We start from the raw sequence: 23675 nt of genomic DNA, 5'->3' as shown, positions 1-23675 counted from the left end.
AAACTCCATAAATGCAACATGAGAAATATGAGATCCAGTGTTTGTGCTTCAGGAATTCTGTATGTATGAAACTTCAGAAGCAGAGTCAGCCTCTTTTTAAAGGTTAAACGTGTTTTGAGGCTCCAGGTCGATTTGATTCGGTGGAAAATCACAAAAATGTCTCTTTGGGTCATGAAGCTGTGGTTTAGTACACCAGTGATTCCCACAGTTTTAAAACTGCACAGGAAGGCAGATAAATAAAAGGACCATTTCATGTGAGAAACATCTTCAAAACATTACGGAGAGACGATTTTTATTTTGCATAAACTCAGAGGGCACCGCGACTGGAGGTGTTGCAGGATCTAATCTCATGTACTGATCTGACAGCTGTTTGCATCAATGAGTGTTTAGCAGGAGTGTCCTTCCTCCGGCTGTGGAAGCAGCTTTCAGGAAGGTTATCTTCAGCTGTGTCAGAAAAACAAAGTCAAACACATTCGTGGATCTGCCTCCAAACAGATGAGACTAGATTCTCCCTCATTAGTCCAGCAGATGCAGCGGGAGGAAGGGACGGCATGCTAAAAACACAGAGGTGAAGAAAGAAATGAGCATCGTGTCAGGTCGTCAGTGGAGAAAGGAGAATTTATATGTTAAAGAATAGTGTTTATTAATTTAGTATTAGCCCAACATGAGACATAAATACTCATAAAGAGCTGAATGCAGCCGTGCTGCAGCGTTCCTGATCCACAGCGGCTCAGAGCGTAAAGCTCACCTGCAGATCATGATGGAGGGATGAGTCCTTGTGGACGGTGTTGGTGTGCCGAGTTGTGATTGTGTTCCAGCAGGTTCAGTGTTGAGCAGGACGAACGTCGCCCCGGGCTCTTCTCTCTCCCGCCGCGACCGAAGGTTACACCATTCAACAACTATTTATAAGCAGCTCGCGTTGAGTCCCGAGCGGCTTGTTTTCGAGTGGAAAACCTTCGGTTGACAATGAGGCATTGAGCGCACACGTCTCCGCGGGAGGGAGGAGTCCTTCCTCCGTCTGCAGCGCAGCAGCTTCCTCTGCAAACGCTGGCTCCCCGCCGCTGACCCCTCAGGCCCAACACTCCACACCGGCCTCGTTTATGACGGGAACCACCCAGAGAGCGCTCAGAAACCGAACGCTGAACCTCAGAAACGCAGCTTTACTGATCCAGACGATCCAGGACCGTCGTCATTACAGCAGACGAGAAGCGAGCGAGGCCGCGAGGAGCAGTCGATACGATCACAGAGGGGCAAAGCTGTGGCTTCTCTGAGGAAAACAACAGATACAGCAGATAACGGCGAGGAGAGCGGCTGCTGGCATCAGCTGAGAGCAGCAGAGCAGCAGTATGGCTGTTTGTTCAGATGAAGAACACATCCTGATCGGCCACCGATCAAAGGCTGCTCTGTGGAAACCTGGAGACAGAGGAGCCAAACTGAACAGCGTCCGAGTCCAAACACACCCTCCTCCGAACATCCATCAGCCGGGGCTTCGCTGCCCGACAGCCCTGAAGTAACCGCCGGCGGACGGAGGCAATAACCTGAGAGTGAATCATTCCAACAGCTGATGGACGGAAAGGTTCCAGCTGCTCTCAGAGCCAAAGCAGACAAATCACTGCGGGTCAGGACAGACGGCCGACGTCTGCTGGAGGGAAACCTCCTCATTCTCATGCTTATTTTAGACTAAAGTGAGCAAATATACCCAAACACTGCATCTAAAATGTCCTTTTTAAGAACTCTTTCGCACTTTTTTTTTCTAAAATCCTTGATTATTTCAGCCTGATTTCAAAAAGAAAAGAAAGTTTCAATATTCTCTCAGCGTGCTGACAGTCAGTCCGGGTTGTTTGACGTCTGTCCGATGAAAAGCCGTCCAAGCGTCACGTGAACTCTCATGAATCATTAAACAAACCTCCAGAACAGGTTTGGTGAGCAGAAAACAAGCAGACGCCGAGTTTTCACTCCTATTTATTGCAAACACAACTATCACATGGTCATACTGTACATCTACAGTGATTCTCATAAAAATCTGTGCGGAGGAGACGAGCGCGTCGTACAGACGCTCGCTCCCAGGAAACAGGAAACGTTACACTGTCGTCGGCAGAGAGGAACTCCTGCCTTCACGCTATATACAAGAGCTTCACGGTGCGCCGCAGTGGAAATGTTCTCACACGTTATCAGGATTTTGTCTGTCGGTTTGAGCTGTGGTCGGAGTGTTTCTCACTCGGCACCCTGCCCACGAGCAAGGCACCGGGTTTCATCTGCATGTCAGAGTCTCTGCAGGCGCGGAAAACAAAATGCTATGAAGGCCACTTTCAGTTAAAAAAAAATAAAAATAAAGATAAAATCAGGCCGGTCGGGGTTGATGTGGATTGAGAAACTCAGTCCGTCCAGCGCGGCGAGGCGGGGCTGGCAGTAACGCTGTCCTCCGTCCGGCTCGTCCCGGGTCTCTACTTGTACAGGCTGTTGAACCCCCGTCCGATGATGAGCCGGCGCACCTCGCTGGTGCCCGCCCCGATTTCATACAGCTTGGCGTCGCGCAGGTATCGGCCCGTCGGGTAGTCGTTGATGTAGCCGTTCCCACCTGTTGACCAACGGCAGAGCTTAGAGGATGATCGCAAAGAAACTGGACAAAACAACAACAGATCTGCAAACAGCTGGAACGGACCGGAGTAGATCTACAAATCATGCAGCGCAGTCGACTGCTGCTCATCATGAGACTCCTGACCCTGAAGCGTGACCTTTCCCACGCCGGCTGAACGCTTATCAAGGTTTCACTCCAAACACTCACCCAGACACTGAATGCCGTCCAGAGCCACCTGAGTGGCGTTCTCGGCGCAGTACAGGATGACGCCGGCGCAGTCCTGCAACGACGCAAAGCCTCAGAGGACGGAGCAGACCGGAGCTCTGACAGCTTTAAGTGAAGGATGCTTTCTTCTCACCATGGCGCTGAAGTGTCCTTTGTCGCACGCCCGCGCCACGTTGTACAGGTACTGCCGACAGGAGCTCAGCCGGGTGTACATGTCGGCCATCTTGCCCTGCATCAGCTGGAAGTGTCCGATCTTCTGTCCGAAAGCTTCTCTGACGTGGAGGTATGGAACGGCGGCGTCCAGCACCGCCTGCATGATGCTGCAGAGAAAGAAACACATCCTATTTCTATATTTCTGAAAAAACAATCCCTCATTGAAGGTGTTGAAAGAGCTCCTGACAGGCAGGATCATGGAAGCGGTTCGTCTTGACGGTTCAGTCTTCCCCCTGCTCACCCGATGGGCCCAGCGGCCAGAACCAGCCTCTCCAGATCCAGGCCGCTCATCATCACGTACACGCCTTTGTTCAGCGGACCCAGAATGTTCTTCTCTGAAACGGAAGAAGCAAAGCTTCGTGGAATCCGGCTTCAGAAGATGAAAGCTGTGTGTCCGTCTCCGTTTCCTCCCCACATGCCTGGGACTTTGCAGTCTTCAAAGATCAGCTCACAGGTGTTGGATCCTCTCATGCCCAGCTTGTCCAGCTTCTGCGCCGTGGAAAATCCCGGCATCCCCTACCGGAGGACAGACGAAACCCTGATTCAGAACCCTCCGGTCAGAGACAGGAAGGACAGACTCTCCGCCTGCCTGGACTCACCTTCTCCACGATGAAAGCCGTGATGCCTCGCTGATACGCCTCGGGGTCGGTCTTGGCGTACACAATCAGCACGTCTGCGTCCGGCCCGTTGGTGATCCAGAACTTGTTTCCGTTCAGAACATAGTAATCCCCTGTTGAGAGGCAAAAATAGGAAACCAAGTACAGCAGATCCGAAATACTTCAGAAGAACATGAATGATCCAAAAGTTCTCTGATGTAATCAATAAGGGACCATCATCCTCCTCCTACCGCTCTTGGTGGCTTTCAGCTTCATGGACACCACGTCCGACCCGGCGTTGGGCTCGCTCATCGCCAGCGCCCCCACATGTTCTCCCGTCATCAGCTGAGGAGAGTAACGGAACGACAGACCGGTCACTGACCGGCTCCTCCCGAAGCGTTTCCAAACCTCCACCGGAGGAACGCCGCGTCCGGACCTTCGGCATGTACTTCTCCATCTGCTCGGGGTTGGCGTGGCGCACCATCTGGTTGACGCACAGGTTGGAGTGGGCGCCGTAGCTGAGGGCGATGGCCGCCGACACCCGCGACATCTCCTCCATCACGAGGACGTGGTCCAGGTAGCCCAGACCGGTTCCCCCGTGCTCCACTGGAAGACACGGTCCAGACGCTCCGCTCTTTAATGCTGTCAAACTGCTTTTACCATCTCACCAACAGAGCTGCTGGTTCTGAGGTTCTTTTAACAGTGATCTCTTGAATAAACCTCTTTCTATCACCATAACTCCACCTAACTTTTCAGCAGGTGGCAGATTCCCTCCTCTCTCCTCTGGATCAAATGTAACAAACTGGCAGCTTGGACCAGATGCAGTCCGAGAGGTTTCCAGAAATACTAGTGAAAGATCTATTAATCCCATCAATCATTCCCAATCATAGAACTGCTGGAGCGACAGACTATTGGTCCACATACCTGGAGCGGTCATGCCGAGCAAACCCATGTTCCCCAGCTCTCTCCAGAACGCCTGGCGAGGAGAAAGACACACACCAGGACGTCTTCACACACACTCGCAGTGGATCCTGGCTGTGGATTAAAGCGCTGTTGACTGATCAACTCACCCGCATCCCCGGGAAGTCGTTGGTCTTGTCGATCTCGTCGGCGTACGGCGCCAGTTTTTCTGAGAGGAATTTACGAACCGTCTGCCTCAGCTGAGAAGACAACCGACAACAAGCGGCGTTATTTTACTGACATGTCGAGCATTACAACCAAAACAGAGCATTTGCTCATGTACACTCAAAGAAATCACTTTAAAAAATGACATTAAGTCTGCAAACGTCACTCATGAGACAAATGTTTTGATGCTGCATTTTATTTCACATGCTTTACATTTATTACTGAACCATTAAGTTTGTGTTTAATCTTTGAAATGTCTCCATTTACTGCTGCTTTATCTGATGCCCTTTTACTTCATTTTATATTCCCCCGCCCTTTCCCTTCTGCCCTTATCACCAAATGCTCACCTGTGTACAGATACATGAGGAATTATAAGGTGCTTACATAACTGTCCTGTGAGTTTTCACAAAAAAACAGTAATATAGAAAAAACATCAATAACTGTTGCAGTTGGCATGTTTATTTTTTACAAACACGCTGACAGCGCTGCATTGAGGTTCATGCTGGTTATCATGGCGGCTTCACTGAGATTTCACCTCGGGTCTCTGTGCTGCTTTACATCCGACCGCCACTGTAAAGAAAGCCGAGCTTAAACCTCAATGCTTTCTTTGCATTTTTTACAATTTGGAAATTGGGGCCTCCTGCTGGCCGGTCTGGGCCCACGAGCTTTATGTTTGACACCTCTGGTGTAGAAAGACGGTATGAACATGACAGTAGCCATATGTCTGGGTCTAAATCTTTGAAAATGTGTTTCAGTAAAAGAACTATGATGAAAAAAGTTACAAAAAATTACCAAAGGCATTTAAATTCAAATATATACATTTATTTAGAGAAAAACAGATTTTTACGGAGCAGTTTGGAGAAAGAATATCTGCATTAAAACATGTAACCTTCACCTCTTCAGTCTGGCTTTGACTCAAGATCGTACAGTTAAATGGGTACTGGTGTGTGCTCCTGCCATTATTTCACTTTATTACTCTGATCTATTTGTTTTTATCGTGTCTGATTTGTATGTTATGTGACCTTTGACCTCTCTGTTATAATACTTGAAGTAATGTTTTAAGCTGCTGTCTTGGCTAAACTTCCCTTGAAAAAGAGTGTCTGAACAGGACAGGACCTGGTTAAATAAAGCCTAAAAGTAAAATAAAAAATCTTATCTTTGTCTATAAATTTTTAGATCAATTTTAGATACCATTCAATTTTATTTCAGTTTTTGTGGGTTTTACTACTTTACCACAGATTTAAACACACACGTGAATGTTTGTTATACATTTGCATGAATGTTATCATTAGATAAACTAAAGATTCCTTGAGTAAAACGCAGAAAGAAGCATATGTTAAGATAATTATTACAACAATAATAAAAACTACTAGATGTTTTAAAGTAATTTTAATCAAGTCATTAATTCAGTTTATATTTATTTATCCCAGTATTTTTTTCATCCAGACTTTGGAATATCAATAAACTATTATCAATATTCTTATCATTATTGTTCTATGACTCATGTGAGGCCCAGCAGACCAGCAGATCACACGTGAACTTATCTTTCCTCTTTCATGTAAACATCACAGAGTAGCTCAAATGAGTGAAGGGAGGTTTTAAACATTAAACCCTCTACAGAGGACACCAGTTAAGCCACCAGATCACACGCAGAAGTCAAATGCTCATTATCTGTGTGCCGGTGATGGAGGTAAGGTCCATGGTGAGGGTTTTTGAGGAGGAGAGGCTGGACCATCCAATCACCTGCCGGCTGCGAGCTCCACCTCCTGCTCCGCGTCCAGCTTCTCCTTCACTCTGTGCCGTAACAGCTGACCTGCTCTCACCTCTAACCGATCCGAGCCGCTCCAGACTCACAGAAACACCCAGTCCATCACGTCTCTCTCATGTTAATTAGTCTCAACCCTGCGGGGTCGGCTGTGAGCTGAACAGGACTACTAGTTAGTCTGGGCTGGTTAACTCGTGTTATGTCATCACGTCGTGCCGAGTCTGTGGCTTTAAACTGTGATTTCTCCTGAGTGTTGAACACAGCCACCATCATTTAACAGCTATTTACTGTCTCCAGATGACTCTTTTCGCACCATCTGGAGGTTTGATTCACACAGAAGTGAACTTTGTTAGCGTTAGCCTCTGAAGCTAACCTGGATCTGGTCGTCCGTGAGTCCGTTCACCACGTCGTCCACCGGGACCGCGGCTCCGGAGCAGCCCCGCCGGGCCACCGCGGGGACACACAGCCTGGAGCCGAGGCGGAGAGCGCTTCTGACGGCGAGCATGATGCAGGAACCAGGGTAGAGCTGGAGCCGAGCGGACGGCTTGTCGACAGAGTCCGGAGCACTGAGGTGTCTGCCGCTTTAAGGCTTCTTCTTCTGCCTCCTGCGCTTCAGCTGGAGAACGTGGTGTTTTGCTCGCTGGCGCCCCCACAGGACAGAGGGCGACACCGACACGTCAAGCTGGATGACTGGAGCTCTTTAGAGTGAGAGGAGATGATGATAACTCTCTTTTCTTCAACTGTGAAAATCACTCTATTCCCTCTAGAGATAAAGTCACACCAGATAATTTTTCTAGGGAATGATTTTCAAAGTCTGCAATGAATCTCATCCAGAGAAAATTTTTATAATGTGTTTAAAGAAATCCTGAAAGACATACAAACAGTTAGGTTAAAAAATAAACCAATTTTAACCCAAATGTTGGTACAGAAAAGAACAAACCCGTGTTTTGGGTTAATTTTACCCAGTGTTTTAACCCAAGTTTTGGGTTGAATTATTTATCGCAAAAGTTGTGTTATGCTAACTACTATTTGGGTTATTCCTAACTAACTAGTTGGTTCGCACAATTCAGTGCTAAAAATAATTAATTATTAGTCCCCCAAGCCACATGTCATTTTCAGGATTGCAAGAGCCAAATTCCACCTTCATATGAGTGAAGGCAGGTCTCAGAACATTTCACCGGCTTGTCCTACAGCCAGTATTTCAAACCCAGGATCTTTTTGCTGTGAGGAAAGATCACTAACCACTGCACCAGCAGCTTTCACTCCTGGTCAATCCTATTCTTTCCCGACTACTTCCTTTCACGTGCATAAGATGTGTGATTATAAATAATGTTAATGAGATTACTCCATAATATCCTCCCTTAAAAAAAAAAAAAAACATTTTAATAACCAAAAAAACAAACTTCAAACCCAAAAATGAGATGCTCTCTGAAAAACAAATCAAAAATGGCGCATAACCTTGAAAACCCAGAAATTGGGTTAAAATAACCCACCAAATGGGTTATTCTTAATAAAAATAACCCAAACATTTAACTCAACACGAGAAACTCAGAAACTGGGTTACCACAATAACCCAAAATAACCCAGCATTTCAAGAAGAGGTTTGAATATACCAGTGATCCCAACTAGAATCAGCCTTTTCATATAGCAATGTGCAAAAACACTAGACATTTTAACTCTAAACTACTACTTGCTGCGAGACCAGACACGCCTATTTATCAGCATAATCCAGACACAAAACAATTCAAATTGCTTTATGTGGAAATCAGAAATTAATTCAAACAAAATGATTAAGAATCATAATCTTAACTGATTGAGATTATGGAATGTGCCAAACAATGTGACTAATAAAGGCATAATACAGTGAAAACATTTGTAAGTCAAATGTAGTGTCTAATGGAAAGTCTGAGAAAATAGCAGTGTTTTATGTCCTGATATAAAGAAAGTCAGTGTGTCAGGAGTTTTCAGGTGTTTAGGGAGTTTGCTCCACAGGTGGAAGGAACTAAAAGCTGCTTCCCTTAGTAAAATTCTTCTTAATATCCTCAGGTGTGTGGATGTTTCAAACTCTACTCTTTGTTTTACTCTTTGACTTCTGTTCCAGAGCCATGTGTACAGCTGGAGAACCGCCTCCAGAACCAACCCCAGTCACTGGGAAAGAAGCCTCCTACGATCAGTAGGCATGTTATCAACATAAAATTTCTGCAAAATTTGTGGCAGTTGGTCGGCACATGACTTCAGGGCCTGAACTGACACCTTATCAGAGCCTGCAGCCTCGCTGGTGTTGATCCTCCTCAGTGCAGATGTTATTGGTGCAGCTGCAAGACGAGAGGCCCATGCTGCACCTGTGGCTGCGGAGGAGTTCAGTCCTGCTGCTGCTTGTTGGGTCAACAGTCTGTTTGTGGGGTCAGGCAGGGTGGGGCTGACCTGACCTGTGGGCTGCTGCTCATCTGGTGTCAATAATTTCTTTTTTTAAACGTGCAACAGGTCGAACATGTTCCTATCTGAGGTTTGATAATCACTGAAATGAAATCATACATGTTTAGAAGAATAAAGTGCATCTTTAATGGCTTAATAAAGTATTTTGCACTGTTTGAAAAGTACAAACATCCACAGCACTGAAGCATTTTGATACAAAACATTAAGTTGGTTTCACCTTCTAAGTCAAAAAAAATCACAAAATACTGTTTTGTATTTGAAATTAGAGCTGTCACTTTAATGCATTTATTAGATTAATTAATTACACCATAAATTAATGCATTAAAAAAAATAATCTAAGATTAATTGCAGCACACTTGAGTGGTTCATTGTGAATGGAATTGTTGTCTTACTTAGAGGCATGTTATACTTCTAGTATTCATTTTCAACTGCTGTATTGAGTTAGCTTAGTATTCATTTTTAATTTAGTTTTCTTCAGGGGCTGTTTGAGACTCAGCTTATTTTATTTCAGATTTTTTTTTTTTTTTGTCTATATTTGTACTGCATTTTTGAACAGTGCAGCAGGCCGAATTGGCTGCTGGGATGTACTTACCTGTAAACTTTTTCTTCTTTTGAATTTCATTAATGAAACACACTGAACGTGTTATTGGAGTTGCCTGATTGGGCTCAGAATTTATTTTGGACAAGACGTCCTGACTCAGCTTTCATTCATCATCAATAAAAATGTGGATTTCAAACCTTCTCTTCTCGGTGTTTTCATTTGATGAGTCCTGCACTGCAATTCTGTAACGTCCCTGAATTCAAATTCTTCCCTTGGGGATCTAAAGCAGATATGAAATTAAAATGCGATTAATTTGATTAATTAATTACAAATCCTGTAATGAATTAGATACAGTTTTTTGATCGCGTGACAGCACTATTTGAAATACATATTTTAAATACATGTATTAGAAATGGGGCCGGTCGCTGTGTGCATCCTGAACTCATCCTTAGTAAACTGGGATGAACTCCAGCAGCCAGCAACCCTGGACCGGACAAGCAGGACAATGGATGGATGATGGATGGATGGATGGATGGATGCTAAACTCACTGGGAATTGTATTGTATGAGGCTCTCAGTCAGCAGCACAGCGAGGAGGATGGCCAGCCGGACGGTCGTCACCATGATGTCTGTTTCAAATAGTCATCGTATCCCACCAGCAGGTCAGAGGTCACACAGGCCGCAAGTAGCAGGGAAGAAGAAGAAGAATAAGAAGTGAACAATGAGAGCAAACGGAGGATAGGCTGACAGGGTGACAGCTAATTATTACTAAATGTTACATTAATGTTAAAGTCAGGGTTTAGAGCTGTACCAGTAGATCGCCAATGATCTGTTTAAGCTGGATGACCAGTCTGTACTCAAAGTTTCCAAGCATCCCGAACTGCTCACTCTGACACACTGAGACTCCTTCATGCTCCGTGTGCCTGCAGACTTTACCTTTTAAAGTGTGAATCATGTTTGTAGATTCTTCCTCTCATCCTGTCCGTTGTTCACCCACGGTTAATAATTGACATCTGTTGCATCATTTCAGTTTGGAAACTTTGGATTCATTTAATTTTCATCACATCCAGCCCTAAAATTGTGTGTTTTTGTTAAAGAATCAGTTTTAAACCCTTTCCAATTCATCAAATCGTGATTTGTTGAAAAGATATGAATATGAAATGATCAGAGACTCCTGTCTTTTCCCTCATGGTGTCTCTGTTTGAGCTGGACCTTCACAAATGGCTGCTCACACACCTGAGCCGTTTATTCAAATAAAGCAGTGCAGGTCAGCGTTCAGTTAAAGTTCATTCAGGCACATGACTGGAAGCTACTGTGCAGTAAGGACAAAACAAAACTGCTGATGAGGAAAATGTTCTTAAAATGATCAAATTCAAACAGAAATGTTAAAGTTGCACATAGTTGACACAACTTTTGAACATTTTAGTTCCTTTTTTTTGCACCAGAAGGCCACAGCACAGTCCTCCAACTACACTTTTTCCTTGCTAAGGTTATATATTGAATATATAAATCTCTCATCTTTCTTGACAATAATACAACATTTGAAACTTTACTGCTCCGGCACACTCAGCATGGAAATATCTTATCTAGACACTGGCACAAATATTAGGATGTAATAGTTGATATATTGTCAGTAATAACAGTAATAAAAACAGTATTCTACATGTGTCATGGTTATCTTTGGAGCAGCTGAGTGATGATCTGCATTGTCCTCTGAACTAAAATGAGTTTGGAACCATTGATTCGGAGCAAGTCTCCAGAAAACAGCTTCATCGGTGATGTTGACTTTATTCGAAAAGAGAAATTAGACTCAAACTGTATTTCATGCTAAACCAGCGTCGCTCTTGTTCTGCACCACTGAAGCTGTCTGGGGTTCTGATGAGAGAGACGGGCCACTTGACATTATGATCACCTCTTTGTTTTACAGTCATTTACAGTGTGGGGTGGGGTCCTCTGGGGGGCGCCAGAGAGCTGCGGGGAGGGGGGGGCAGCAACAGGAGGACTCTGGGAGTCTGGGGGAGCAGCTACCCAAGCTTCATGCTTTTTCTCTTCAACATTCAGCAACAAATCATCATTTCAAAAAGAGAGGCGGTAGGGGAACTGGTTGTACTGAATCACAAGTCTTCGTGACTGAATTATAAAATAAGTTTGCAGTCTGTATTTATATCTACTTTTCAGAGTTTTCAAATTGAAAGTTTGTTACCAACATGAAAAAAAAAACTGCTATTAGATCTTAAACAAGCTCTCCTCATGAAGTAAAAGCCCTGGGTCCAGGACTCCTCCAGCCCTGGGTCCAGGACTCCTCCAGCCCTGGGTCCAGGACTCCTCCAGCCCTTCAGGACGCTCAGCCAGCAGAGGATGGAGGAGAAGCCCCTCAGCTGATCAGTCAGGATGGTGTTGAGTTTCTGAGGATCTTCACTCAAACACACCAGGAGTGTGTGACTCGTGGAAATGGAGGTGGATCGTGAAGACTCGTTCCGGGACGGGTTGTGGTTCTGGAACCGATCCGCTCAGCTTTCAGTGCTCAGGGCGAGTCTGCAGGAAATGACTGGAGGTCAAGGTGTTGTCGAACAGAACTCAGGGTGTCAGACTGTGAGTGCGTGAGCTCGTGCGTGTGATCTATCGACCCCCTGAAGAGAGCTGCGCGCCCCGGTGCGCGTGCCGACCGCCCGGTGCCTCCCGCCTGCGGTGCGTGTAGAGTGTGCCGCGCGCGCTCGTGGAGAAGGTGTGAAGTGGAGAGCTCGGCTGGCTCCGCTTCAAGTCCTCAGGCAGGAAGCGAGAGAGAGAAAACTCTGCCTATGCGGAAGATGATGAGCGCCGTGCGCCGGCGCGCGCGTGCAGACCGCTCAGAGCCACCGCCACAGAGGGTTCCCCTCGGCGAACACACGCAGAGCGCACGAGCGCAAGCGGCCGTTTAACACGGCGGAGCTCGGACCAGCAGCACCGGGCGGCCCGGCGGAGGACCGGCGGAGGACCCGAACCCCCCCGCGCCCCCCCCCCTGCAGCCCCGTGGAGTGAAATGAGCAGATTTGAAGGCTGAAGCCGCGTCGCGCCTCCGCTCGTGCGCCCTCACGACGCACTCCTCTCCCCAATGCCCAAAGAGTGCAGGAGGAGGACCTCCAAGGACCTGGGGCTCCCCGGGACCGGGCTCGGCGAGGGATGCCGCCCCGAGCGCCGCGCCGCCGGGAAGCAGACCTGCGAGGAGCTCGAGCTGCTGCACTCGGCCGCTGAGCGCGCGCAGCCGTCCGGAGCGGCGGCGGCGGCGATGGATGCGCCCCGGGTGCCGCAGGTCACCATCACCCCGGAGGGGGGCGGCTCGTCCCGGGAGATGCAGCAGGAGGACTGGGGGGACGCCGTGGACGGCACGCTGCGCCGGAAGCTGTCCAACTCGTCCATCTCGTCCACCGGCTCCTCCGTGGCGGAGTCCGAGGACGACCTGCTGAGCGATACCGAGAGCAGGAGCAAAGGCCTCGTGACCCTGGAGCACCTGCTGGACGCCGGAGACGTGAGTTCACAGGGTTTACTAGGTTCTGCAGGCTGGGCTGGAAGGAATCCAGTTCCCACCACAGTTCAGCAAAACCAGAAACTGCCTGATGAGCAGCATCATTTTCATTTATTCATTTATGGCCTATAAGTTTGTTTGTTTTTTAATTTACATTTATTTACCAAGCAGTTTTCAACTGTATCATTTCTCTGTGTGTTTATTATGAGGTTATTAAAACCTGTTTTTTTCCAGTACAAATAGAAGTGGTTAAATTTAACTTAAACTTTAAATATGTAGTTTTGGACACTTTCTTCAGTTAAATGCATATTTCTCTACCACGGTCCTTCTCCAGAGGACAATCAAGCCATCCTGACTCACTGTTCTCACAGGATGAATGGTGTGAGTTATGTTGCATGACAGCAGCCGGACAGAAAATAAACCAGCAGAGCGGAGCTTTTCCTTCTGCAAACAGAGAACTGGAGCTGCTGAGAGCTGCTGTCACACAGTGGAAGCGCTGATGTTTAGAAAGGAGCAAACAGAGAAGCAGCAGCGTGTAAACAGCAGTCAGCAGACTACTTCCTACCAGAGGGACGTCTGACAGCAGCATCGCAGCCAGAAACACCGCTCCACTGTTTGTTTCAGCGGCCACAAACACCCTGTCTGACAGCGGAGCGTTAGTCGCCTCACAAATCATTCCTCATTGATAACTGTGGGAAATGTGATTATTGGGATGCAGGCAGGAGTTATCTGTGTGTTGTTGCAGAATGCGGCCTCAGCCTGGTGCAGCCTGATGTGATTGTTCCCTCAGAAATGACGCTATCGATCAACATCTTTCACTTCACCTCCAGCGCTCCATTTCCCCCGAGCAAGCTTAAAACAGCTGCTGGAACTGAGTAGCGTTGGTCCTCGCAGTGTTTCATCAGGAACGAGCTGCTGGACTCGTTTCCCTCAGTCTGTTTAAACAGTGAAACACTTAAAGTCTGGGAGTTTGCTGTGAGATTTGCAGTCCTGCCGTCCTGCAGCTCACAGAGCTGCGTCTGTTTGCGTGTTGTGGCCCGTGTTGACCTCCTGATCCCGGCGCCCCTCCTTCGGCACACACTCGCCGAGGGCTGACGGAGCTCTGCAGCCCTCGGTCACTGCCTCCATGTGATTTACGGGGAAGCTGAGCTGCTCGCCTCTGTTAAACGCCGCCGTCTGCTTTCCGTCGCACTCAGCCCGTCCTTCCACCGGCGTGTGTTTTATTGCCCCGCCGCGTCACTTTGGCTTCACCATACAAGGCCTGTAGCTGTCTCCTTCTGCTAAACACTCTCAGTACGTATTGCTGGCCGGGCCGCTGTGTTTATGAGACGTAGAGCCTTGCTGAAGCTCACGGCGTGGAGCCAGGCTCGCCGTTTCACCCTCACACCCATGAAATCCCCGTGTGGCCGGCGCTGCTGCCGGACTTCATATGGAAACACTCAGGTCATGTCTGTAGCCACACAGCGCTCAGCTCTCTGCCCACACACACGCACACACACACACACACACACACACACACACACACACACACACACACACACACACACACACACAGGCTCAGCCAGTATTGTGTAATAAAGCTTCTTTGTGGTCACTATCCAGTTTTAGCCTCATCCTTTGACATTTAACAAAGCACACACTTCAGGAAGTCAGAGACGCTGGTGTGTGAGGTGTGATGTTTCTGCTGTGTAACACACACACACACACACACACACACACACACACACACACACACACACACACACACACACACATTCTCCTGAACATGAGCGACAGCAGGAGTGAGAGTCGGCGTGTGTTTGGTTGAGTTGTGGCGAGCGGCGGCGGCGGCGGCTCTCTGTCCCACACTCAGCCGCTCTGCTGGATTCAGGAGAAGTTTTCTGTTTCCTGTTTTTGATGCGCAGGTTGACACAGCGATAACGACGGCCGACGCTCGCATTTATTAGAGAAACTCACTCAGCAGGGAAGCTGCTCACTCTTCACACACCTGAGGCAGACCATGATCCCCCGATGCACAAGTAAACACAAAAATCATTCTTATTATCATGGAATCAGGTTCCATCTTAAGGTTAATTTACCTAATAAGCCTAAATCAGTGAATCTTTGCAGACTAATATAAAGAGCTCAGAAAATCTTTCAACAGCTCAGCTCCTCAAAGCTGTGAACATGTTCAGTGAATGATGAAGTCCATGTGAGACTGTCTCATGTAGCCCTGATGGGAGCTCAGCTGCTCTTCACTTGGATTTTAAAACACAGTGAATATGAGATGGACTCTGGTATAAACGCCTCCTGAATCTCATCACGGTGATACTGGCTGAGGACTAACAGCTGAATCTCATAATGTGAGTTTATTTGTACTCTCTTAGATTTATGTGCAACTTTTTACTTTTAATTTTTCCAACAAATAAGAGCAAACATGCGGTCAACAATTAAACTTGTTCCCTTCAAAAAAAAAGGGGGATGACATTGGATTCTTATTAGGCGCATAAATCTAGATATTATTAGTTGTCACTGCCCAGAGATGAAACAATATTTGTGATGGAACTGAAACCAAAGGGAAATGAGACTTTGTCATCACATGGGAACGTTCAGTCGGAGAAATTAAGCAGAGAAATTGTTCACATTAAGATTATTAATCATGGATAAGATGGATGAGAACACGTTTGTTTCAAGAGTTGTGTTATTGTGCAAAAGCTACATATTATTGTAGAACAGAGGCTACAATAAATACTTCATTATATAAATAACTAGTGTGGATTTCAAGAAGGAAGTTGTGAATACAGCTCAGCTGTTGTCCTGATATATGTGAGGCGAGCATCAGAGAGAGCAGCGCCGACTCCTCTCATCCCGGCCTGCTTCATTCCAGCTGTCAGCGACTCCAGCCGCTCTGCTTTCTGTCCTCCGGGCCGCTCGCGTCGCAGATTCCCAGTCAGACTGGGAGCCTGGAGGTGTGTGCTGGGCGAAGAAACGCAGCGTTTACGTCCAGACGCAGAGTTCAGGCTCGGGTTTAGGGTTCCAGTCTGTTCTGGACCCGAGAGCAGCCCAGCAGCGCCAGACACCAAACCTCAGAACGTCTGATCCAGCATGAGGCTCCACCAGCACCCCGAGTCCTGCTGTCAGCGAACCGTGAAACACACACACACACACACACACACACACACACACACACACACACACACACACCCAGAGCACGCGCGCCCCTGTTTCGTTTCCTGTTTCTTTCAGAATACACACAATAAAACTGTCCAACCACAGCCGAGCACTGAGCTCTGAAAACAAGTAGCCTGCTGCTTTTCCTTTTGAAAGTTTTATTCTTTATGACTAGAATGTTTCAGGCATTAAAATAATTATGAAAGGCCTCAGACTTTCAGATTTTCTTTTTCTTTTTTTTAAAAAAGGGAAAAAAAAATTGAATGAATTTCGTGTATTTTTAATTTTCATAATTTATTAGCTAAAATAAAAAATACAGCAACTAAAGCTTGAAACATTCAGGTGTGTGTGAGACTGAGGTGGTGAAGTGGTTAGCCCGCCGGCCTCACGTTGAGCATATCCCCGGTTTGAGTCCGTCTGTGTGGGGTTTGCATGTTCTCACTGTGCATGTGTGAGTTTTTATCCTCCAGCTGTCCAGAGGCATGTATCTGTGAGTCACCAGTGACTCTGCATTGCCGCTGTGTGTGAATGAGAGTGTGTGTCCCGGTGGACGGCCCACCCGTCCAGGTGGGACCTGACTCCAGAGCACCGCAGCTACAGATCAGAGCAGGAGACGGACTTGATAACCACCGAGGCTGAGTCACTTCTCTGACAATAAAACTGGCAGTTAGTTCCCAGTAAGTGTGAAAACACTACGGCGTCTTATGCAATCTGTGTGTGTGTGTGTGTGTGTGTGTGTGTGTGTGTGTGTGTGTGTGTGTGTGTGTGTGGGACTGGAGAACACAGACAGTTGAAAACGAACGTCGATGCCAAGAAGAGGTAATGCGTGGTCCAGACATCTCTGCGTTGGTCCATCTCTGATTTGCTGCACAGCGTCAGACCTTCGTGCGACGCCAGCGCCCGTCACTGCCCCGAAACCGAGATCGCCTCTCAGTTCTGCCACGGCGTGCTTCAGTCTCTGTACTCCGTCCACTCACGCTGTGAGCGGTAAATCAGATGTGTGAATCAGGGTTTGTCAGAGCCGCCACCGCACGGCTGCAGGAGTGCTGATCAGAGATGTTGAGCGGAGACATGAGTTTCCTCAGACGTCTCCCTGACCTACATCGGCCCAGAAGCCGGCGGTCTGGCAGCAGACTCACGGCTCCTGTGATAAAGACGGGACGGCGTCCGGCCCGCTGCTCTTCCTGTTGCTGTCAGGTCGTTGACGAGGCCGTCCTGTCTCCTTGGCGTCTCCAGCAGATCAAGCCGTGGTGGAAGCTGAAGACCATCGTCCACTGGCCCTTCAGCGCAACCCAGAGGAGGAAGCTGAACTGGGTTCAGCTGGCTGGACATAAAGGTGCCGTGTTTCCAGATCACACACACGAAGCCGCAGGCCGACAGTGAAATGACCACTGTCCTCTTCCTCTTCCTCTTCCTCTTCCTCTTCCTCCTCTCTTCCTCTCAGGGAACTTCAAGGCCGCGGACGAGGGCACCATCCTGAAGAAGTTCTCGGAGTTCGAGATGCAGTGCTTTGAGAAGCTGAAGCAGGACGTGCTGCTCTCCTTCGTGCCGGAGTATCACGGCGTGGTGGAGAAGGACGGAGAGTCCTTCCTGCACATGACCGACCTGCTGGCGAACTTTGACCTCCCCAACGTCATGGACTGCAAGATGGGAGTGAGGTGAGCGACGGGTTCAGTGAGGTTGTTTCTACCACTAATAAAAAGACAACGCTGAATTTTAAGATGCATATTTGAGATAGTTTTGTATTGTTCCTTCCTTAGTGCCTCTTAAAGCCAGCTGACGCTGATCTAGTCCCTGGTTAACAGATCTACTGGATCTACTGGATTCTCAGTTCTCTGTCCTCTCTCTGTGAAGACGAGAAGCTGATCTGTTGATCATCTGTTCTGGAAAAGAAAAACTGATTGAGTGAACCTAAATTTTTTAACTTGAGTTGTAAATTAACAATCAGCAAACTCCAGATTTATGATTTCAAAGTTATTGTTCAAAAAATGTTGTATTCAACAGTTGAACCAGTAAGAACGACACACGACCTGAAAATGAATAACCTGGTTTAATGTAAAACACATGAATATCATGAAAAGAGTAAATGAGCAGATGTGACAGTAATGAAGTCTGGACAAAATGAAAAGATAAGCAAATACTTGAACATAGAAATGTGGAAATAAATTATTATGTGAATGTAAAAAGGCTTGAAGAACAAGCAAAAAAACATGCAATAACTGTTTACTTTTTTGTTTTAGTAAGTCAGTCAGTCAGTCAGTCAGTCAGTCAGTCAGTTAGTTGGTTAGTTACTAAATCAGTCAGTCAGTCTGTCATTCTGTTGGGTAGTCAGTCAGTTGTTTAGTCAATCATTCATTCCGTTAGTCGGTCAATCAGTCTGTTAGTCATTTAGTTAGTTAGTCAGTCAATCGGTCAGTTGGTCAGTCAGTCAGTCAGTTAGTTAGTCAGTCAGTCAGTCTGGTTGGTTGGTTGGTTGGTTGGTCAGTCAGTGGGTCAGTTAGTTAGTCAATCAATTAGTCAGTTCGTCAGTCCGTCAGTCAGTCAGTCAGTCAGTCAGTCAGTCAGTCATTTAGTTAGTTGCTTGGTTGGTTTGTTGGTTAGTTAATTAGTTAGTTGGTCAATTCATCTGTCAGTCAATCAGTCAGTCAGTCAGTCCGTTGGTTGGTTGTTTTGTTGGTTGGTTGGTCGGTCAGTCAATTAGTCAATCTGACAGTTAGTTAGTTAGTTAGTTAGTTAGTTAGTTAGTTAGTTGGTCGGTCGGTCGGTCGGTCGGTCGGTCGGTCGGTCAGTTGGTCGGTCGGTCGGTTGGTAGGTCGGTTGGTCAGTTGGTCGGTCGGTCGGTCAGCGGGTCAGTTAGTCAGTCAGACAGTCAGTCAGTCATCAGTCAGTCAGTTAGTTAGTTAGTTGCTTGGTTGGTTTGTTGGTTAGTAAATTAGTTAGTCAATTAATCAATCTGTCAGTCAGTCAGTCAGTCCGTTGGTTGGTTGTTTGGTTGGTTGGTTGGTTGGTTGGTCGGTCGGTCGGTCAGTGGATCAGTTAGTCAGTCAGTCAGTCAGTCAGTCTGGTTGGTTGGTCGGTTGGTTGGTTGGTTGGTCAGTCAGTGGGTCAGTTAGTCAGTCAATCAATTAGTCAGTCAGTCAGTCAGTCAGTCAGTCAGTCAGTCAGTCAGTCAGTCAGTCAGTCTGGTTGGTTGGTTGGTTGGTTGGTCAGTCAGTGGGTCAGTTAGTCAGCCAATCAATTAGTCAGTCCGTCAGTCAGTCAGTCAGTCAGTCAGTCAGTCAGTCAGTCAGTCAGTCAGTCTGGTTGGTTGGTTGGTTGGTTGGTCAGTCAGTGGGTCAGTTAGTCAGCCAATCAATTAGTCAGTCCGTCAGTCAGTCAGTCAGTCAGTCAGTGAGTCCGTTGGTTGGTTGGTTTGTTGGTTGGTTGGTTGGTCGGTCAGTGGGTCAGTTAGTCAGTCAGTCAATTAGTCAAGCTGACAGTCAGTTAGTTAGTTAGTTAGTTAGTTAGTTAGTTAGTTAGTTGGTTGGTTGGTTGGTTGGTTGGTTGGTTGGTTGGTTGGTCGCTTGGTAGGTCGGTTGGTCGGTCAGTGGGTCCGTTAGTCAGTCAGTCAATTAGTCAGTCAGTCATCAGTCAGTCAGTTACTTAGTTAGTTGCTTGGTTGGTTTGTTGGTTAGTAAATTAGTTAGTTAGTCAATTAATCAATCTGTCAGTCAGTCAGTCAGTCCGTTGGTTGGTTGGTTGTTTGGTTGGTTGGTTGGTTGGTCGGTCGGTCTGTCAGTGGGTCAGTTATTCAGTCAGTCAGTCAGTCAGCCATCAGTCAGTCAGTCAGTCAGTCAGTCAGTCAGTCAGTCCGTCGGTTGGTTGGTCGGTCGGTGGGTCAGTTACTCAGTCAGTCAATTAGTCAATTTGTCAGTCAGTTATTTAGTCAGTGGGTCTGTCAGTCAGTCAGTCAGTCAGTTAGTTCGTTAGTACTACTAAACTGGAGGCAAACTTTGAGCCGGCATTGTTACTTCGAATAAGAAAAGATCTCAGAGAAAATAAGTAATAAATGAATTTAGAAATGAATCATTCATTTAAGAAAAATACACTGATAATTAGCACATGGAAATAGCTTTTTTTAAAATTGATTTTTGAAACATTTGTGATGGAACTATTTAATTTTTCAATGCTGGTGGGTGTTTGTGTATTTGATGATCATGTTGTTGTGTTTTTCTGTATTTGGTGTGTGTTTGTGAAGTGGATTGTGTGTTTTTTGTCTATATTTGATCATGTTGGTGTGTGTGTCTAAGGAGGGGGGTTCGTGTGTTTTCGTATGTTGGGTGTTCATGTTGGTTTGTGTTTGTGAAGTGGATTAGTGTGTGTTTGTGTGTTTGTGGAGTGGATTAGTGTGTGTTTGTGTGTTTGTGGAGTGGTTTAGTGTGTGTTTGTGTGTTTGTGGAGTGGATTAGTGTGTGTTTGTGTACTGCTGAGTGAGGACTGACACGCTGTCTGAAACAGTTTTCCTCTTCAGGGGAACACCTGTTGTAACTGCAGGCTGTGGCTTCCTGTAGCAGCGGGCGGGGGCACGTCAGTGTCACATGTTCACAAGCACGCACACACACACACACACACACACACACACACACACACACACACACACACACACACACACCCGTGCATACATGTAGAAATCTGTAGTTATTTGTGACAGAAAAAGTTTATATTGTCTATGCAGTATTTGTTTGGTAACCATGATTGAGTTGCATACACACACACACACACACACACACACACACACACACACACACACACACACACACACAGGGTGTCCCTGGAGACTCCCCTCTGTCAAAAACATTCTCAACCACAGAGCTGCAAAACCGCTAAGTTGCACAAACACACACACACACACACACACACACACACACACACACACACACACACACACACACACACACACACACACACACACACTCTCAGGCTTTACAGTGCTGAGCACTGCACACTGGAGTCTCCTCTCCGCTTCCCTCTTCAGCAGAGAGGAAGTGCAGCTCTGCAAACTGAAACCGAAATCCTCCTCTGTCTGCACAGTCTGCCTTCAATCCCCGCTGCAGTGAGAGTGTGTGTGTGTGTGTGTGAGCTGCACGTATGCAGCACGCTGTTCCCAAGCGTCCTGATCGAGACGTGGACTGTTCAAACTCTGCACTCTAAAGGAAAGCAGTGTGATGACAGCGTTGATCCAGGACAAGCCTTGAAAGTATACAACCATGCCTGTGTACTTTTTCTCTTGATAAATAATGGCGCTAAGACCAGACAAGCCCTGAAAGCACACACACTCTCACACACACACACATGCACACATGCTGGGACGGCTCCAGCAGCTGATCCTGGACCTGTCCCCCTGCCGTCACAGGACCTACCTGGAGGTGGAGCTGGGCCGGGCCCGGGAGCGGCCCAGACCCAGGGAGGACCTGTACAGGAAGATGGTGGAGGTGGACGGCGAGGGCCCCACCCCCGAGGAGCACTCCCAGCGCGCCGTCACCAAGCCCCGCTACATGCAGTGGAGGGAGACCATGAGCTCCACACACACCCTGGGCTTCCGGATCGAGGGCACCAAGGTACAGCCGGGGCCCATGTATCTGTTTGTATTTCCTGCTTGTGGAGGCTCAGTCACTCCCTGCACCAGATAATGCATCCAAATCCAAAACATGACCTGTCGGTCACCATGCTGGGACAAGCATCGCTGTGTTCACTCCTCGTCTCCTCACTCAGCTGCTCTCTTCTCTCCAGAAGTCTGACGGCACGTGTCGAACCGACTTCAAGAAGACCCGATCGAAGCAGGATGTCATGCAGGTGTTCGCGGACTTCGTGGGCGGGAGCGGGACCATCACGGTACGCTTCAGCCTCGCTGCTGGAGACTCTCCGTCCTCCATGATCCGAGACAACGCCAGTGTCAAGACTGATGTGTGTTTTATTTAAGGAGCAGGCCTCCGAGTCAGTGTGTGTGTGACTCCGCTCTGCGCATCCTGCCGCGAAGCAGCGGCGTCGTTTATGGACCGAAGTTAAATTTACTGTTTGTCTTTGAACCGCAGGCGTCTTATTTGAGCAGATTAACGGAGATCCAGAAAGCTCTGAAGACGTCCGAGTTCTTCAAGAGACACGAGGTAACAGCTGATCCGCCGCTTCATTCAGATTAGGACACACACACACACACACACACACACACACAAGCACTCCTCTCCGGTCTTCTCCGCCCGTCAGGTGATCGGCAGCTCCCTCCTCTTCATCCACGACCACACGGGCCGAGCGGAGGTCTGGATGATCGACTTCGGGAAGACCACGGCGCTGCCGGAGGGCCAGACGCTGCGGCACGACGTCCCGTGGACGGAGGGGAACCGGGAGGACGGCTACCTGTGGGGCCTGGAGAACCTCATCCACACACTGCAGGCCGTCGGCGCCGGCGGAACCGGCCGGGAAGCTGCAGACACACACACTCACTGACTCGTTTTTAGCAGCGACACTGACAGAACGCCAAACCGTGGATCCTGGAAAAACAGAGACTTCGTCACAGGTTTCTGGCCGATTGAGCAACGGCGCTGACACTAATTCTACTTCCTCAGAAAGCGAGGAGAAGTGAGAGTGGAGGGATTTCAGCTCCGGAGTCCGGACGTCTCCGCGCTCACAGAATCCCAGCTCTTCACACAGACCGGCCTCACACTCCGGACAGAATCACTTCCTGCCGTCTGCTCAGCCTCACTCTCAAGGAGTCCTCCGTCACAGTCGGGGGGCGGTTTCCCAGCATGCTTTGCTCTCTGTGCTTTTTAAAGGAGGCCGTGACTAAAAGTGAGCGGCCAGAGGGGGAAACTGGTGTTTATTTTATCAAAACAGACTTTAGGGCTGAATGTAATGTGAAGACAAATTAGAATCATAAAAGAAGATCTGATACAAACCAGGAATGTGACTGTCAGACAGGAAGTCACCATAAATGAGTATTTACCGCGGGGCGACGTGTGTTCTGTGTGCATGAGTGTAGAGTTAGTGGGAGAGCAGTTCCTGTCAGTGCATGACGGTCAGCAGCTCCTCATTCTGATCTCAACCATTTCATCTTTAAGCTTTCTGGTTTTTATTTTTCGGTCTGCTGGTGAAGGAGCTGTAATGAAAATGTTTGTGGTGTAAAGAAATAATTTAGGTGAGTGGACCTCGCAGAGTTAACAACAACGAATAAAGCAGGTTAAACTATTGATTAGTCAATAAAACCTTCATATTAAGTCTAACAGAGACAGTTTAGTGTAAAAATCAAGTGTTACAGTAACAATATTTACGGAAAATACCTAAAGATATTTCAGACTAGAGGGGATTGATCAGACCTCAGCACTGTGTTCTGTTTATCATCTCTTCGTCTCTGACAGACGTCGCTCCTGTCATCAAACTGGTAGTTTTTCCCTCCTGCTGGATACTGACGCTGCACTCTGTTCTGTTGGGTCATTTTACAGGAATATCCTCCGTGTTCTGCAATCTCAATAAATGAGGGTGTAAAGAAAAATAAAAACAGGGCGTCAGGTGTGT

General features: G+C 47.5%; 2 protein-coding genes across 3 annotated transcripts; one reads left to right on the top strand and one right to left on the bottom strand.

The window, feature by feature from the left end:
* Positions 1–1944: 1944 nt before the first annotated feature.
* Positions 1945–7086, bottom strand: ivd (isovaleryl-CoA dehydrogenase). Its single transcript, XM_030116892.1, has 11 exons — positions 6876–7086; positions 4683–4772; positions 4537–4588; positions 4049–4218; positions 3864–3957; positions 3616–3746; positions 3436–3532; positions 3258–3351; positions 2937–3123; positions 2786–2858; positions 1945–2578 (listed from the first exon to the last, which is right to left on the bottom strand). The coding sequence occupies exons 1-11, from the start codon at positions 7005–7007 to the stop codon at positions 2445–2447; spliced, it is 1254 nt and encodes a 417-aa protein (XP_029972752.1). The 5' UTR covers positions 7008–7086; the 3' UTR covers positions 1945–2444.
* Positions 7087–12286: 5200 nt separating this feature from the next.
* itpka (inositol-trisphosphate 3-kinase A) lies at positions 12287–23641 on the top strand. 2 transcript variants are annotated; one of them, XM_030116887.1, is made up of 7 exons: positions 12287–12983; positions 17370–17466; positions 17575–17788; positions 21523–21727; positions 21900–22001; positions 22202–22273; positions 22371–23641. In XM_030116887.1, the coding sequence occupies exons 1-7, from the start codon at positions 12570–12572 to the stop codon at positions 22608–22610; spliced, it is 1344 nt and encodes a 447-aa protein (XP_029972747.1). In that variant the 5' UTR covers positions 12287–12569; the 3' UTR covers positions 22611–23641. The 2 variants fall into 2 exon arrangements, with proteins under 2 accessions (XP_029972747.1, XP_029972745.1); XM_030116885.1 differs by having other exon boundaries at positions 17367–17466.
* The last annotated feature ends 34 nt before the right edge of the window (positions 23642–23675 follow it).

Source organism: Salarias fasciatus, chromosome 19 (assembly GCF_902148845.1).
Source record: "Salarias fasciatus chromosome 19, fSalaFa1.1, whole genome shotgun sequence".
In the NCBI taxonomy this organism is placed as follows: Eukaryota; Metazoa; Chordata; class Actinopteri; order Blenniiformes; family Blenniidae; genus Salarias; species Salarias fasciatus.
The sequence above is the reverse complement of the archived record's forward strand: the minus strand, read 5'-3'. Positions and strand labels throughout refer to the sequence as shown.

Coding starts and splice junctions, on each gene's coding strand:
- ivd (XM_030116892.1), bottom strand. CDS start 7,007: ATGCTCGCCGTCAGAAGCGCTCTCCGCCTCGGCTCCAGGCTGTGTGTC. Junction 3,352..3,435: donor TGAAGACTGCAAAGTCCCAG/GCATGTGGGGAG, acceptor CTTCCGTTTCAG/AGAAGAACATTCTGGGTCCG. Junction 2,859..2,936: donor AAGGACACTTCAGCGCCATG/GTGAGAAGAAAG, acceptor GCGTCGTTGCAG/GACTGCGCCGGCGTCATCCT.
- itpka (XM_030116885.1), top strand. CDS start 12,570: ATGCCCAAAGAGTGCAGGAGGAGGACCTCCAAGGACCTGGGGCTCCCC. Junction 17,789..21,522: donor GACTGCAAGATGGGAGTGAG/GTGAGCGACGGG, acceptor CTGCCGTCACAG/GACCTACCTGGAGGTGGAGC. Junction 21,728..21,899: donor TCCGGATCGAGGGCACCAAG/GTACAGCCGGGG, acceptor TCTTCTCTCCAG/AAGTCTGACGGCACGTGTCG.